Below are 16,865 nucleotides of genomic sequence, written 5' to 3'. Positions count from 1 at the left end.
AAAATGAGAACTAGCTCTTTCTGAATTTGGGCAGGTCACAAAAATATAAGTTAACCCGTTTATTGGGGCTATGATTGTATGGCTTTAATGCCATGTAGTACATATTCACAGGCCTACATATCATCTCAGATCTATATAAAATAATTGATTAACATTAGAGGGGATTAAAAAAAAAACAAGATAGTTGAGCAGCCCATAAACTAATTTAAAGTTGCGTTCCCACAGACAACCAAAATGAATTAATTATATGATCTGTTTGTCTTACTGCATGAGGCATATCATTGAAAATTCACAATGTCAACCCCATTAATAATTTAGCATTTAAGTGTGACTGAGGCACTCAAAACTTTAAATGATTTTGCTAAGCAAGTCCTGGGTACAAAACAAGATACCAAACAAAATGTGAGTAAAGTGCATTTTTTTTAAAACTTAATTTAGAATTCCTTACTGTATACAATAAATAAAAATACCACTTGTGGTGCATTTGTATGCCTCAGACAGGTCTGCAACCCTGTCTTTCCCCATTATCACTTAGCAGCCAGGGATTCTGGGTAATGACATGCAAATGAGCACAGTGTGTCACTCTTTACTTCTTGTCCATTTTAACATCGATCCCTATAACCTTATGCCCGTCACATTACCCAGCCTGGAGTTAAGAAGTGCAACCTTTTGGGTCTCATCAGTGCGAGGTTGGTTATTGGCTACGCAACGTGACGCTAGTACGAAGGTTTAACCAGACATTAAAAAAGTTATATTGGGTAAAAAAAAAGTGCCCAAAAGCTATATAGTGTGTGTATGTGTGTGTGTGTGTGTGTGTGTGTGTGTGTGTATATATATATATCCACAGCACTCATCCTTAGTATAAAAGGAATAAATGTAATGCATCTAATATCTTAACAATAACAGCGACGTTTTGAGCCTACATGGCTCTTTGCCAAGCATATTTTCTATAGTATAGGATGTATTCAAGCTATACGAAGGACTAGTGCTGTGTATTTTTTTAATTTTTGGATCATTTCGTGGACTGATACACACACACATACACACATATATTATATAGGCTGGCCTCGATAATACGGCGGGTTCCATTCTATGGCCCCGCCGCAAAGCGGAACCAGCGATTTTCGGCATCTCCTACAGGTCATGCGCAGACCTGAAATCCCCCCTTCTGCGCATGAGCGACATCCGTTCTGCGCATGCGCGAACTCTGCACCCCCCCCATTCAAGCGGGGCCCTAATAGATATATATATATGACATTTTGCTGATCCTCTTATGATCACTGATGAAATAACAGGGTTCTGTGAAGCACTTGTTGAAAATAACTGAAATACGCCATAGTACTGGATTTGTTCTCTATCTTTGAAATACATGAGGCAGAATCAATTTCATGTAATGATTCTGTCATACACTCAGTGTAAGGGGAACCAGCTAACCTGCAGCTCAGTTCATCTTGGGAACTCAACGCCAGATGCTTTCTGCTCAGTAGGGGTCATTTTTACTATTCTCAATATGAAGCTAGGCAAACAATTACTTGCCAGTAGCCTATTTCACCTATTAATTTTTATGAAGCCAAAAGCTGCCTTGTAAGAGCCAGAGTATAATTACAAAAAGCTGGAAGGGCAATCAAATAGCTAACATCAAGGAAACAAAACTAGCATGCACACATGTCCTAATCCATTCATAATTACACTTTAAGGGCAAAGGAGGTTATTCATTAAACTGCAAAAGCTATTATTGGGGCATTATCACACAGAAACTCCCATTGACTTCCATGGGGGTTTCCGTGCGATAGTCCATAGTGATATCGCAGTTTAAAGAATAACCCTCATAGTATCAAGATGCAAGAGTGGGAATTCTTAGTGTGATTTAAAAAGTCATTCAAATATGTCTACTAAAGCAGCAATTCTGTGAAATGTTATTGTGGCCAGGTCCCCCCTGGGCCCCCCTTCGTCCCTTTACCTTCCGCTGCGGCTGCAACCGGCAGCGGAGGCTGGGGAGGGCTGTGGTAGCGAGGAGAGTCAGGATGGCGAGCAGGTCACCGAAGGTCCGCGGCGTCTCCCATAGCAGGGTGTCGCCATATTGGAATTGGCCGTGCATGCGCAGTGTGAGTTTGCGCATGCGCAGATGGGAAGTACGGCGGCCATTTCCGGATCTTTGCGCATGCGCTGTAAGGAGCATAGTGGTGACCATGTTAGGCACAGGGCTCCGCAAGTGACTACAACCCCCAGAAGCCTCAGGGGCTGCCAGTCACATGGGGACAGCACATGGCAGGATTCCCATGCTCTCCCAGTTGATACATTTGGCGCGCGAGAGACGACGCTAGTCGGACCTGGGACACAGAGAGGTTAGTGTGTGTGCAGGGTGTCAGTAGGCCCCTGCACTAGGCCAGAGACCCTGATAGGCCCCGACTCCCACTAGTTTGTGGATGCTACAGGGACAGCCCCTCTAGATAGGGACATTGCCCCTGTATTGAGTGCAGTGTCAGGGACACAGCAAGAAGACGCCGCACAGTATCAGTGGTCTGGGGCCAGACCACCCCCCAGATAGAGACTCTCTTCATGGTGGGACCCTCCAGCTGGATACCACCCCACGTGGAGGCAGACACCTTCGCTGACTGTGACAGCGTGGGACAGAAGAGCCCTCTCTGTAGTCAGCGGTACCAGGTGCTGGAGCACCTGGCCGGTAGCAGACAAGTCATCAAGTGCACCAACTCTACACTCTCACGGTGGGCAGCGCTGTCTCACACACTTTGGGGCTGGGTTGGTTCCTGTGGACACCTGGGTGGCAAGGTGCCCAGGGCACCTCAGTACATTGGGGAAGACCCTACTAGGGTGTGGACAAGGAGGTTGAGCAGTGGGGTACAGTGTGGGGCGAAGGCTGTGCGAGGCCGGTGTTATATGCGTCATAGTAATCTAAGTTAGCTGCAGTAAACCTGTTATTATATACGTCTGGGCGTAATTATTGCATTGGGTCCTGTTAAGGGGTTATCTGGCACTGTCAGGATCCCTCACAGGTGGAGGCGCTGTCACCGGACGATCCAGGTACACCCCAGGCTCTCAGCAGCAGAGGTTCAGGTCACCTGTGAGCCGCAGGTAAAGCACCACATACACTCAGTAGTCGCCACATCTTCATGAGCGTGGGGGAAACAAAACTACATTATTATTTTCCTTATATTGCCATAATGTGGGACACCTGGAGTTGATACATAGCACTTCTAGCTTTGGGGATCCTCGATTACCGAGGTATTCCTGTTTTTCTTTCTGCTGGAAAGAGGCTGACAACATTGTGTACTCTTGTCTGGTAGGTGGGGGGGGGGGGGAGGGGTACAACAGCGTATATTTCAGGAATGGGGCCACTGGAGGTTAGAGGAGCATGCGCCAGATTCAGAGGACCTACTGTTTCAGGTAATTGCAGCTTGTTTATTAAATTCTAACACTGAGTCCTACTGTCAGCCGTCTTTGGGCCGTTGGGCAAGTCAACTCCCTGTGCCTTAGGCCACACTTATAGTGCGCGCGACGGTGACGCGACCGCTTTCCGGCGACCAGGTCTTTGATTGGTTCAGAGGCTGTCAATGTGGCGACAGCCTCTGAAAAATCAAACTTGACCGGCTTCAAAAATTCGCGCCGCCAGCATCGCTCCCGTCGCACTTACTACAAGCGCACGCGACGGCGGCAATACATTTGTTTTGCCACGACGTTCCATCGCCGGCAGTATAAGCGCAGCCTTAGGCATCAATATTGGATTGTAAGGTCTTTCAGGTAGGGGCTCATTGTGCCTGCAAAATTCAATGTACAGCACTGTGTATTTAAGAAAATGATCTCAAGGCAAGAAAATAGAGGAGTAATGGAGAACTCCCTAATTTCCCTCTAAGATCAGAACGTCAAGTAATAAGTTCCACAAGTGGTCCTAGAAAAAAGTGTTTGTTATTGGTGGTCAAAACATTAATACAGCGACACTGACGTTTAAAAGCTACCGAACCAGAGCCATACACAGTAATATGTTCCATCCAGTCACTTTAGAGCAGTTCTTTGCTTCATGGTACAGTAAATGGTTTGTTTAACAGCAATAAAAAGAAAAAATAATGACTTGAAGAGCATGCAGGAAAAAGCCCGACCACTACAGGAAATTTAGATAGACTACAAAAGGAGAGTAAGGGAAGATGACAAGAAACATATAACAATGATGGTGTTCAACAATTAAATCACTAGGAATTAGCTAGCAGTAACTTGCCAACAAACTTAAAAACAGACTTCTTACTTTTGACGTACAGTAGGTGCCAAGCACACGACATTACAAAGCAAAAACAATAATAATCAATTGAAGGAGCAGGTTACTCTGTTTTTTTATTTGACCTTCCCCCCCCCCCCTCCCTTACATATTGACATACAGCAGTCCATGCCCTGCTTCCCCTTTGCTGAAAAGCAAGGGGGCCCAGGAGTTGAACCGCTTTATTTTTAGCACCGAGGACCCCTGGTTTCTGAGATATGTATCTGGAAATGTGCCAACGTTACCACCCCCTCCAGAGGAAACAAAATGGTGCTTTGAATTTCACACATTGCTTGTCCAAATTGGAAACCGCAAAGTCATCCATCGCTGCTTCCTACTGGCCTGCATGATGAGGGAGTTTAAAAATGCCGACATATCCAGCTTGTATCTCAGGAACCAATGGGTCCCTGGTGCCGAAATCAACACAGTTTCGTTGCAGAGACCCTCTGTGGCTCACCCTTGTAAAAAAAAAAAAAAAAAAAAAAAAACACAGCAGGGGAGCAGGGCATGTGCTGCATTAAAAATACATTATAGCCTGGGTCCCCCTGGTCCCGTTTGTCCCTTATCTTTCCATAGGCAGCAGAAGCTGGAGAGAGTGCAGGGGGGCGGGTGCGCAGCGCAAGTGGCGGCCATTAAGAGTATAGCACAGCAGGGGAACTACAAGTTCCAACAGCCTCAGGAGCTGCAGACCACATGTTGCCAGGCAACCGATAGGGCTGAGAGATGCATGGCAGTTAGAATTCTGACAGTTGGGGTTCTGACAGTTAGGGGGACTGACAGTTGGAGCCAGGACAGAGAAAGGGAAGGTAGGGTCTGGGTGTTAGTGGCATCCAGACTAGGCCAGATTAACCCTTTAGGTCCAAGATAGGCCCCACTCCCCTAATCAGATTGTGGCTGCTTCATGGAAACCCCTAACTAGGGACATTTACCCTGTAGCTGTATACAGATAGTGTATAGTGCCATTTGAAGACGCCACACAGCGATTCGAAGACTGTGGTCTGGGGCAGAACCACCACCGCACTATCATAGACTATCAAAGGTGAGGCCCTCCTACCAGAGTTAACCCCACGCAGAGGCTTCGCTGACATCGACGTCACTGGATCGGTGGATCCCTTTTGCTTTTCGGCCATACCCCGGTGCTGGAGCACCTGGGCAGGTACATCACAACGTGCACCAACTATAACACTTACAGTTACTGTGGGCAGTGCTGTCTCACACATTGGGTGGGTTGGCTCTTGTGGACACCAGGGAGGTTAAGTGCCCAGGGGCCCCTCAGTGCTTTGGGGAAATCCCATCAGGGGTGGACACTACGGTTGGAGGGCAAGGTGGAGCTATGGCTGTGCGAGGCTTATATTGTATGTGGGTTAATTATATATCTAGTTGTACCTGTGTTCAGTAAGCTGTTATTAAATACAAGTGTGTGATCTTATTGCATTGGGTCCTGTGAAGGGGTTATACAACGCTGTCAGGATCCCTCACAGGTGGAGGCGCTGTCACCAGACAGATCAGGTACATCCCGGGCTCCCAGCAGTGGAGGTTCAGGCCTCCTGTAAGCCACAGGTAAAGCACCACACAATCAGTAGCCACGACATTTCCCATAGGCTGGGGAAAAAGCGCTACACAATCAAAGAAATATACAGACTGGAAGATACTGAAAGATACTGCTTTGATGCTGTACTGAACACTCAAAAACAAGGGTTTGAATTCTTCTTGTTAATTGTGTCAGAATAGAAAACAGCCAGTTAGCAAAAAAAAAAAAATTAAAGAGGCAATCAAAGCGGTACTTAAAACCAAAAATATATATATTTTTTTCAATTTTTTAATATATGCATATTTTGATTACCTTTATTGAAACCTAATTACCCAAGCTGTGGATTGATTCGTTCTCCTGTAATCGATCAGCAAAGATCCTGCTTCCCAGGGTTAACTAAATGGCTGCCTCTCTGTTTCAATCAATCCTTCGGTCAGTGTGGCTCAACAGCTACAATGTATTCTTACATTACTAGGGTAACATATCTATTGTTACAGTTTGCAGCTCAAACGGCTGGGAATATTGGCAACAAATGATCACAAACAGGAAAGTGTCGCGAAGATCTTGCACTGCTGGGGAGGTGGGCTAAAACCTGCTATAGAAATCAAAGGATCTCAGTATATAAAACTCATTCAAAATGGCATTAAGAGTTGAAGATTTTTTTTTTACTAAGTATTATCTTATATTACAGTATCTTTTACTACAGAACCAATGTATTTAATAAAAAACCTCATGTAGGATTTTACATAAATTGCTCCTTTAAGTGAACATAAACTGTGTGCATAAGTTAATAAAATAGGTTTAATTATGTATGTATAGCAACACACAAAACAAAAAGAGCAACAACTTTATCTGTAGAGTGTTTTTGAAAAATAAAAATAGTTATGCTTGTTGAAAGAGTCTACCTCATTATATAAACGTAGATCTAAATACATATTGGGGGATTGTTGCTTTAGGTTGGTGTATATCTTAGGACATTTGATATTTATCCAGGGGATAAAAAAATATTGCAGGAATATACTGTAGGTGGTCACTTAAGGAGCAATCCATATAATATCTTCCATATGTGTGTTTTTTTCTATAAAACAGGTCTGCAGTATTAGATAATACTTAGAAAAAAAATGTATTCAACTGTTAATGTCATTTTTAATGAGTTTTAATATACGGAGCATCCTTTGATTTCTAAAGCGAGTTTTAGCCACCTCCCCAGCAGTGCGAGATTTTTGCAACAGTTTTGTTTGTGATAATTTGTTGTAAATGTCCCCAACATTTTGAGTTGCAAACTGTAACAATAGATAATGTTACCGTAGTAATATCAGAATACATGGTAGCTGCTGAGTTACACTGACTGAAGGATTGGTTGAAACCGAAAGGCTGCTATTACGTGAACCCTCGGAAGCAGGATCTTTGCTGATTGATCACAGGAAAACAAATTGGTCACCAGCTTAGGCAGTGTGCAGACAGATTTCCCGGGGCCCAGGACTAGTTACGATCGGAGCTCACCACCATCGGCAGTCTTGTGCACCCCCCCCTCCCCATTTCACACCTCACTCAAACCCCCCTCCTCAATCATTCCCTCCCACACAAAATACATACCAAAAAACTCCAGCCCCCAAATACAAAAAAATCCTTCCCACCCCCCAAATATATACAAACCCCAGCCCCAAATATATATTTTTAAAAACTACCCCAAATACATACAAACCCACCACCCATATACATATTATATATATATACTAATAAATACATGTACATATATGTCCCCCAGGGCCAAAATAAAAAACGCACACACCCAAATTCATATTTAAAAACCCCACCCCCCAAAAAAATTATAAAAAAACCACGTCCCCCTAAATACATATAAAAAGAACCACACACCCCAAAACCATATAAAAAACACCCCCAAATACATATATTAAAAAACCCACCCCCAAATAAATATAAAAAACATCCCCATATCACATATTAAAAAAAAAAACATTTCCCAAATACATATAAAAAAAACATACCCTCAAAATACATATAAACCCCCCACCCCCAAATACATATTAAAAAAAAACACCCCCAAAAACATATTAAAAAAAACACCCCCAAATACATATAAATCCCTCATCCCTCAAATACATATCAAAAAAATATATACATTAAAAAAACACTCCCAAATACATATAAATCCCTCATCCCGCAAATATATATCAAAAAAAATATACATTAAAAAAACACCCCCAAATACATATAAAATACAGACTTAAGTTGGGGATTGTTTCAGGCCTCTGGCCGGTGACTGTGGATCTTCTCATTGCCGCCGGACCAGGCTCTCCCCAGCTGCAGGCCTCCCTCACTGACTGTCCAACGCCGAGCTTCTGATGTTGGCGAGCGCCAGGGCACTCTCTCATGCCGGTGCGCGCTTGAAGCTGAGCCCAGATTGTTTCCAGCACACCAATGTCAGAGAGGCCCGGCAAGCGCCAGCATCAGAAGCTCTGCGTGAGACAGTGTTAGTGAGGGAGGCCCGCAGCTGAGGAGAGCCGGGCCCGGCAGCAAGTAGATGACCAGCAGCCAGGCCCCCCACAGCCACCGGGCCCGGGACATTTGTACTGGCTCTCCCCCCCCCCTGTCGGCAGCGGCCCTGAGCTTAGTTAGTTTTCAATAAAAATATATATATGAAGCCTTTGATTACCTTTAAATGCCGCTTGGACTGCCTCTTTAACAGGATTGCGGTGCAATAAAGTGGAAAAATGTTCCACTGTTGTATTTTCAGCCCTGAGAGAATTAGTTCTGTGTTTATTTCCTTAACTGTTCAGGCACAAAGCATCTGTAATATTATGCTGGGTTATTGTATTTGCCAACATTCCGTCCATGATTTAATTTTCTTCAGGATTAAGGCCCCAGTTTTAGCCATTTGAGTCAGTTTTACACTCAAGAAAGAAGTTTCTTAGCATTAGTGGACTATGGTGTTTCATCCATTAAAGCCAGGCATATTTACATTATAAACAATTAAACCTTGCTCATTTTTGGTGTTTGACAGCTTTGAATGTCATTGTATTTTAGGTCTGTAGTTTTTGGGGGACTATATATTTCAGTAGTGGAAAATGATGATTTAGATCCATTTAAGGATCGAAAAATTAACACAATTACTGATCATTTTGTTATATGTAGGCACTGTTGAGTACAGCAAGGCCCCACTTCTCGGCGATCCGCCGATACGGCGGTACCGAGAAGGGGGCTGTCATGTCTGCGCATGTGCAGAATGGGGAAGTCTGAGGTCGCGCATGCGCAGAACAGGGGGGTGCTGAGGTTGCGCATGTGCAGAAGGGGTAATTGCAGGTTGCGCATGCGCACACACCAAAAATTGTCTGTTCCGCTTTCTGGCGATTTTCGCTTTGCGGCGGGACCTTAGAATGGAACCCGCCGCATGCCCGGGGCCCTCCTGTAATGCAACAGATGTGTCCATTCAGCCAGGACCAGTTCCAGAACTTTTAAGGCCTATTTTCTCTGTCCACAATGTGCCCTTCTCCTCCTTGCATGGCACCACCAAACCTACTAAGTGTTCCTCTTCCCAACACCCTCTGTATAAAATAGTACTAATTGACCTATTGACAGCGATATGTTTAATGTGTTAAAGGCACAATATACAGTACCATAAATTACCAAAGTGAACTAGGGACACTAATATGCTTAATGGGTTAAAGGGCCAGCGACACGTAGGACACAAGTGATCCAATCTTGGTGTTCCCCAAACATTAAGGGGCAGAGGAGGGAAAGTAGCAAAAAAACAAGCAGACTTGAGTCCTTCGATACAATTTCACAGGAAACGTGAAACCCTCTTGATATAAATTTTGCATCCAGCATCTCTTATTGCTTTTTACAGACTCATCCCCTTGTTACACCACTGCTATTAGGCAGTCCCAGTATAAAGTCACACCCGTCAGTTGCCACCACATTTACTGATCTGAGTTCTACTTGCTTTAATCTCAGTTTAAAGTTATCTTGTTAAAAAAAAAGAAAAGTGAAACACTGACAAGCAGTGCGGAAAAACAAACCACGTTCTCTGTAGAATCATGCTGACAAGTTAGCCCTAGGCTGGATTCACACTGTACATTGGAATGAGGCTACAGAGATGTACATTAGCATTTTTACAGCAGTCCGCAAGTAGCTCTTTGAAGTACCTGTAGACAGCACGCTTGTCAGCTTCTAGCTGTGCCTGAGGGTCAATTGGAGCACCGGGGACTGGGTTTGCTGCCGCAGAGGATGCTGGGAGGTGGACTGGCTGGGCCTTGGCAGTCTGTTGAGCTGTGGCCGTCATCTGCTCAAAAGAGGCAAGTATGCCACAGTTAATTATCAATGGTCTAAAATATCATTCGAATCAGATGTTACAATAGTATGAGATTATGTGATTGATATGAAGATAAGATATTATAACACAATGAATGTATCTTGTATAATCGGTACCCATCATACTGTACAACATTAGTTAATTAATGATGTAACCTAACACAATTTAAAGGAAAAAATCATAAGTACCTATACATTCCAACATTTAAAAAAATATCTCCTTAAAGAAAGAACGGCATTGCATTTCTTTCTTATATAACTGAAAAAGGGGATTCTGTTATTCAATGTCTGAAATGTCATGCAACAGTAAAACTCCAGATTCTAGATACTGTACTGTAGGATAAAATGAATAGGCCGAGAAACATTGTGTTCAGCAACTACCTTGCTAGTGAGAAAATAAGTAGCAGAGTAGTTATTGGAACACAAACTGTAGATGTGCAATATCACAGGTGTTCTAAATCCTTAAGTCTTCCAGTTGTGCTAGGAGTTACGAATTGATATTCACCACAGAAGTTGCCATTTGTTCTTGAAAAGGTGGCTCAATTTTTTTTTCATATCCCTGGAACCAGAAGGTCTACTGTACATAAACAATGCTGATAAACACCAGGAGATCCATGTTCTGATATGGTACTGTACACACACGTTCAATATATAGCAGAATGACAACAATCAATGCTGTCTTCAGGTATTGGCATAAAGCCCCATCTAAACTGACTGCCAATGCTTATGGCTTTAAGGTATTGGCACAGATGTAATGGCCATTATTATTATACCTGCTTTTTGGAAGGAAACACATACAGCGATATTTTGGAGCGTCTCCATTCAAACATACCCCGGGCCAAAAGTCATGTGGGAGTCATATTATCTGTGATCTTCTAGCAAGTTAGCAGATTACAACAACGGCCCATACATCTGTGCGACAAGCAGTGGGAAAGCATCCATAGTTGAGAGATGAGGAGAGAACCAATAGGAAAGACACCCAAAATTTGACTATTTTACACAAACAAACTAAAGTATGTTTTATTTATTTTCTATATAACATAAGTCCCAACTTAAACATGTAAAGTCCTGAAAAGGATGAATGGAAAAAGTATCCCCAATGCACATTTCTAAAAGTTTAGTGCAGCACATTTCTGAAATGGATAAACGTGCCATCCAATGCTTGGAAATGTCTTTCTTGGTCCCCTCATTTGCCTTCCTTGTCTCAGGCAATGCATGGGTAATTATGGTTATCTTTGTGCAATCTTCGTAGTGGGGATTTCTCTACACTTCAGACCTCCATGAGATGTTTTCCTATCCCACCCCCCAAACCTCCCTCGCCTCTTTTTTTTTTTCCATCAGGACTAATTGAAAAGGGGAAAAACAAGCAGAGATAAAAGGGGCAGCTACCAACTGCAATGAATAAAATGTAAATCGTGGCCCAGTTAGTTCCCCGTTTCAAAACAAACACCAGCTGAGATGTAGTTATTGTATTTTACTCTAGTAAGATGAATTGATTGAACAACGATGCTTCAGATTTATAAAGCTCCTGGGGGCCAATTCAGCAAACTATGCGTCTCATTGTCAGCGCTACAAGCACAAGTGTTTATCTCTAAATAGATTTCATTTTTCAGAGGTGAATCTTCATTTGATATCAGCTGGATCAAAAATACAGGGAAAGAGGAAGGTTTCAGAGTTCACCTTCCCGCTTCAACCCCCTAGCTCCACAAAAGCACTGGTATGGTACAGGGGAAATTGGCCAACTACTGGAATTAATAACAAGCCAAATTGTTTCTTATGAATAAGTTTTAAAAAAATGTAAAAAAATTAAAAAGTCTTAAAGCAACAAAAAGTCTTAACCACAAGGTTACTGCAGTTCTGTCGCCCTGACACACACACCAAAAATTTTAGGGACTAAAAATAATACAGATGGTGTCTTTGCGGATTTTGTGCAGTCATGGCCTCCTGTCTTGTCATCCTGGACACCTGCCCTTCCTTCCCCTCCCTTTTCCTCCTTTGAATGCCATGTCTGCTCTTTCTCTTTTCCCCTACCCATCATAATCGTAATTTATCATTACCCTGGCTCACCCATATTTTTTCAATGTGTTTGACTGCATCCTCTCTTCACACTTACCCTCTTCCAACCCCCTTGTTGTCCTCAGTGACTTTAACTATCCCCTCAACAACCCCACCTCTGCATCGGCCTTCATCCTCCTCATCTTCTCCTTTTCACTCACTCTCTCTCATTGAATCTCCCATCTCCCCGCCACCCACAACCTTATCTTCATTGCAAGATGCCACGACTAGTCCACCTCCACACTCCTCGTCACACCTGCCGATCATCTCCTCTACACCATCCTTTGCATCACCCTCCCTTCTCCTTCTCCCTCCTCACACCCCACCCAATCCCATGCTTCGCAAAAACCTAAAATTCATTGATTTATTCACCGTTACCTCCTCCACCTCATCACTCCTCCCCCAATTCACATAATTTTACGCTCTCCCTCTGAATTCTGCATTATCCTCCTCCCTCGATTCAATCACGCACTCCACCCTGTGCATCCAAGCACAAAGCCACCTCAACCCTGGCTCACCTCCCAACTCAAAACACTCTGTCTCTCACTTCTCACTGCCGAGAGATTATGGAAATGTTTCTATTCCCCATACTCACTTGCCACCTTCTAATCCCTTCTCCGCTCAAAATCACAGAAACAAATATACTATAACACCCTTATTCAAAATGCTGCAGCCCGTACACTTCTCAATCTCCCCCCGCTCTGCCCACACCACCCATCTCCTCCTCTCTCCCAACTCCACTGGCTACCCATCCAATAACGCTTCCTGTTCAAATTCCTCACCCGTGTCTAGAAATCTCTCATTGTCTTGTACCCCCCACCCTTCATACCTTGCACCACTCATGTCTCACTACATCCCTTCCTGTCTTTTTCACTCCCTGACTGCCACTATCCTCACTACCCACCCCTCCAGCCCCTTGTGCCTCCTCTTGATTCAGATCATTTTCCTTATTCCCCTCCCTCTATTGGAACAAGCTCACCCACCACATCCAATATGCCCCTTCCCTATATTCAGAAGCCAACTCAAAACGCATATCTTCATCACATTCCATGATCTCTCTTAACCCATCCCCTCCCTCACCCATGATCTTCCCTACCTTCACCCCTTCCTAAAGTCTCTCCAAAACCCTCCAGTCACCCACCTCACCAATCCAATTACCTCCACTGTCCCCATTGTCAGACCCATCACCAACAAGACTTTATCCAGAGACCTGACCCCAACCCTTACACAGCAACCAAACAAACTATCAATGCACCTAACCCATAGCCCTAGCATGATATTCCCACTCTATCCAACACAATGACATCTTACCAATTACTCTATAATCTAATATTTATGTAACAACACCTTTGTTTTATGAACTAATGTACAGAACCCAGGATAAGTGTGCTATATTAAGGTTGTTATAAATAAATGGCAATTTAACCCTTTGAGTTCCAGAATGTTCAATCTGGCTTTGGTTGACCTGTAGGGTAGCTATGACACTAGAGCACCAGGGTGCCACTCCATGTGAGGTTGTCCCAGCGGGATTTGGCATTGAGATGTTTAAAGCAGCAATACACTTGGCTCATCGTTCACCATAATTACGCTTTGGTTTTTCCCTTCTAGTAGGATATTGAGGAATAATCACAGGCAGAAACTTGGGAGATAACAATAATAACAAGGATGATGAACAGCACAAATCCTCACAAACTATAAAGAATGTATTTGTGCACAGCATAAAAAAAAAACACTTAAAAAAAAAAAACCATGGCATAATTTTGAATCTGCTAGGGATCCACTAAAGCATTGGTGGCCAACTCCAGTCCTCAAAGGCCACCAAGAGATCAGGTTTTAAGGATATCCCTACTTCAGCACAGGTGGCTCAATCAGTGGCTGTGTGGTTGACTGAGCCACTGATTGAGCCACCTGTGCTGAAGCAGAGATATCCGTAAAACCCGACCTGTTGGGGGTGCTTGAGGACTGGAGTTGGCCACTCCTGACCTAGAATAACTTCAATCCAGCAGGTGTAATGTACGGTATACATGTATTGAACAGTTCAGTGGTGGGGACGGGACTTGCAATACATTTCAACACACCACCATTCAATCAAAAATCTACTGCCACAAGTTTTTTTTCTTGATTGTGCAATGTCACTTACTCCATATAAAATTGCATGTTTAGTCCCCTATGGCAGCTAAAGGGCTTAAAAAAACCTCAAATTACAAATACAGTATATGCCCAAATGCATGATGTGAAAAAGCTCAATAATATGCATTTGTTTATAAACAGTTGGTTGCTCAGACTGAACTAAAGATACTGCAGAGATTTCAAGTATGCTATGCTGCGCCTTGAGTATTAAAGTTGTATTTAGAAAATGTCAATATCAATGTTAAAGTGTCCGTTGCACTAATATTTCTCCCAGACACAAAACCAAAGTATATATTAAAGAAAAAGGGAATTGATACATTAACAATGGCCAGAGTAAGTGGAACCGTATCTTTAGAGCAGAAGTAGCATTGAGCAATTCTGGCATAAAGGGTGAAGTGAAGATTTTTTTTTTTTTTTTTTTTATTTTTTTTTAACAAAAACGACCTAGTTGGGGTTTAAAGTTTAATGCTTCTGCATTACTCTGGCCAATAGGACCCGATGACATCACAGCTTCCTATTGGCCCGCAGGGTGTGGGAGCTTTGAAATGCCTCCATAATGTAACCCATGGTAGCCGAGCAGAGTGGCTACCGGCAGGTAACTCTGGAAGCAGGGGGTCCCCGGAGCTGTAATTAATGGGGATCAGCTCCCAAGAGCGGGAAAAAAAAGAAAAGAAATAAAAGCTTAGAAAAATAAAAAATAGCACGACTGGATTGCCGTTTGACATTTGATTAAAATTTAATTTCCGTTTCATTAACATATTTTTAAGTTTTGGCCAAAAGGCAACAATCCAGGTGTATGCAGATTTCAGTATTGATTACGAGACATAAAAGTGAGAATGCTGCTGTAAAGTTGAGTAATAAGGGTCAGTCAATATAGAAGGGGTCATCCATGCAATATCCTAATGTACATGTTTTTTTTTAATAAATCAGTTCTGTAGTATTTACCAAATTTTTTTTATTCAACTCTCAATGCTATTTTGTTATGAGTTTTAATATACTAAGCATCCTTTGATTTCTATAGCAGGTTTAAACCCACCTCCCCAGCAGTGCAGGATCTTTGTAACACTTTCCTGTTTGTGACAATGTATTGACAATATTCCCGGCAGTTTGACCTGAGAACTGTAACAATAGATTATGTTACTGTAGTAATATCAGGATACATTGTAGCTGCTGAGTTACACTGACTGAAGGATTGTTTTAAACTAAAGTGCAGCCATTTAGTGCACCCTGGGAAGCAGGAGCTTTTGCTAATTGATCGCGGGAGAACAAATCGATTGGCAGCTTAGATAAGGGGTGGGCCAAACTTTCCCCCCGGCGCCCTCCTGTCTGCAGCCCCCCACCCCCCCACCTTGTTTCCGGCAAGAAATGACGCAGCGGGGTCAAGTGATGTCACGTTGCCATGGCAACGCAACATCGTGTGACCCTGCGGCGTCATTTGATGTCGCGTTGCCATAGCACGCGTCGCCGGAGTCAAGGTAAGGGAAGTTACAGATGCTTCACGCGATCCCCCGGCATTTCATTTAAATGCCTTGGGAAGATCGCAGGGCCTCTGTAACCTCCGCACCCCCAGCTTGCGCACCAATGGCTAAGGTCATTAGTTGTCAATAAAAGTAATGAAAGGCTGCATATATTAAAGCCAAATTTTTTTATTTCTTTTTACTGCAGTGGATTGCGTCTAAAACAGCACTGTGTGTTTTGTGGGCTTGAAATAAGTTACCATCACTGACAATAAACACTGCTTACAAATAATATAGGTTAATACCACAAAGCTGAGCCCCCAAGCCTCCTTTTACAATACTTGGAGAAAATGATCTTAACCTTTACAGTGACCTTGCGCCTTGCTGTGAACAGCACAAGGACCATCACACACAACCTTCTTTCTAAAGCAGCTGCTAATTGCAACCTCGGCTTTCAGAACTGCAGCAGTGGTTAGAACAGGAGACAAGGAATTAATCTGCTCTTCCTGACATTGATAGGTGGGTCTGGCCATGTGATCGCTACACTGATAATCACATAACCCTGGTGATCTGAATGTCTGTGTCACACCCCTGAAAGGGATTAAGATACCGAACCATGCCTGGTTTTCAATGAGGATTTTGTGCAGTGCCTCTCTCTCTCTGCTGCCTTGTGGCCTCCAGTAAAAACAAACAGGGACAACTTTCCCCACTGAGAGGTTTTCTAAAGCAAATGGCATCTATTAGCGTTACATTTCCAGGGGGGTGGGACAGGCATGGAAAACCAATTGCTTTTTTAATGAGCGATATACATTATAGCAGAAAGCACACAAATGAAGTCATAACATAACCTGATAAAAACAGATCCGCAGAAGAACTTGTGTTCTATTTTTGTTTTTTCAAAATCTTCATTTGTTTGCATAGTACTTTCCGGTTTATTATTTCACTGGTAGAGCATCTCCTGTTATCATGGTAACCTGTTAGAATACAGTGGATTGCGGTTTTAAACGGCCTCACGTTTTCTCTAAAGACCTGCAGACTTTTGCAGTGTTATGTAATTGTGACGGGAGAGTCACTGGCCGCCAGCAGCAGCAGC

At 43.2% G+C, this 16,865-nt stretch overlaps 1 protein-coding gene across 8 annotated transcripts in view; it reads right to left on the bottom strand.

Moving 5' to 3' along the window:
• PKNOX2 (PBX/knotted 1 homeobox 2) overlaps positions 1 to 16,865 on the bottom strand; it is a 752,321-nt gene that overhangs the window by 176,510 nt on the left and 558,946 nt on the right. For all 8 annotated transcript variants that reach the window (XM_075604325.1, XM_075604323.1, XM_075604330.1 and 5 more), the window contains one exon: positions 9,965 to 10,101. In XM_075604325.1, coding sequence (XP_075460440.1) covers positions 9,965 to 10,101 — 137 coding nt within the window. The remainder of the gene's footprint in view (positions 1 to 9,964; positions 10,102 to 16,865) is intronic.

The sequence above is a fragment of the Ascaphus truei genome, chromosome 6 (genome assembly GCF_040206685.1).
Source record: "Ascaphus truei isolate aAscTru1 chromosome 6, aAscTru1.hap1, whole genome shotgun sequence".
NCBI classification, from domain to species: Eukaryota; Metazoa; Chordata; class Amphibia; order Anura; family Ascaphidae; genus Ascaphus; species Ascaphus truei.
The sequence above is the reverse complement of the archived record's forward strand: the minus strand, read 5'-3'. Positions and strand labels throughout refer to the sequence as shown.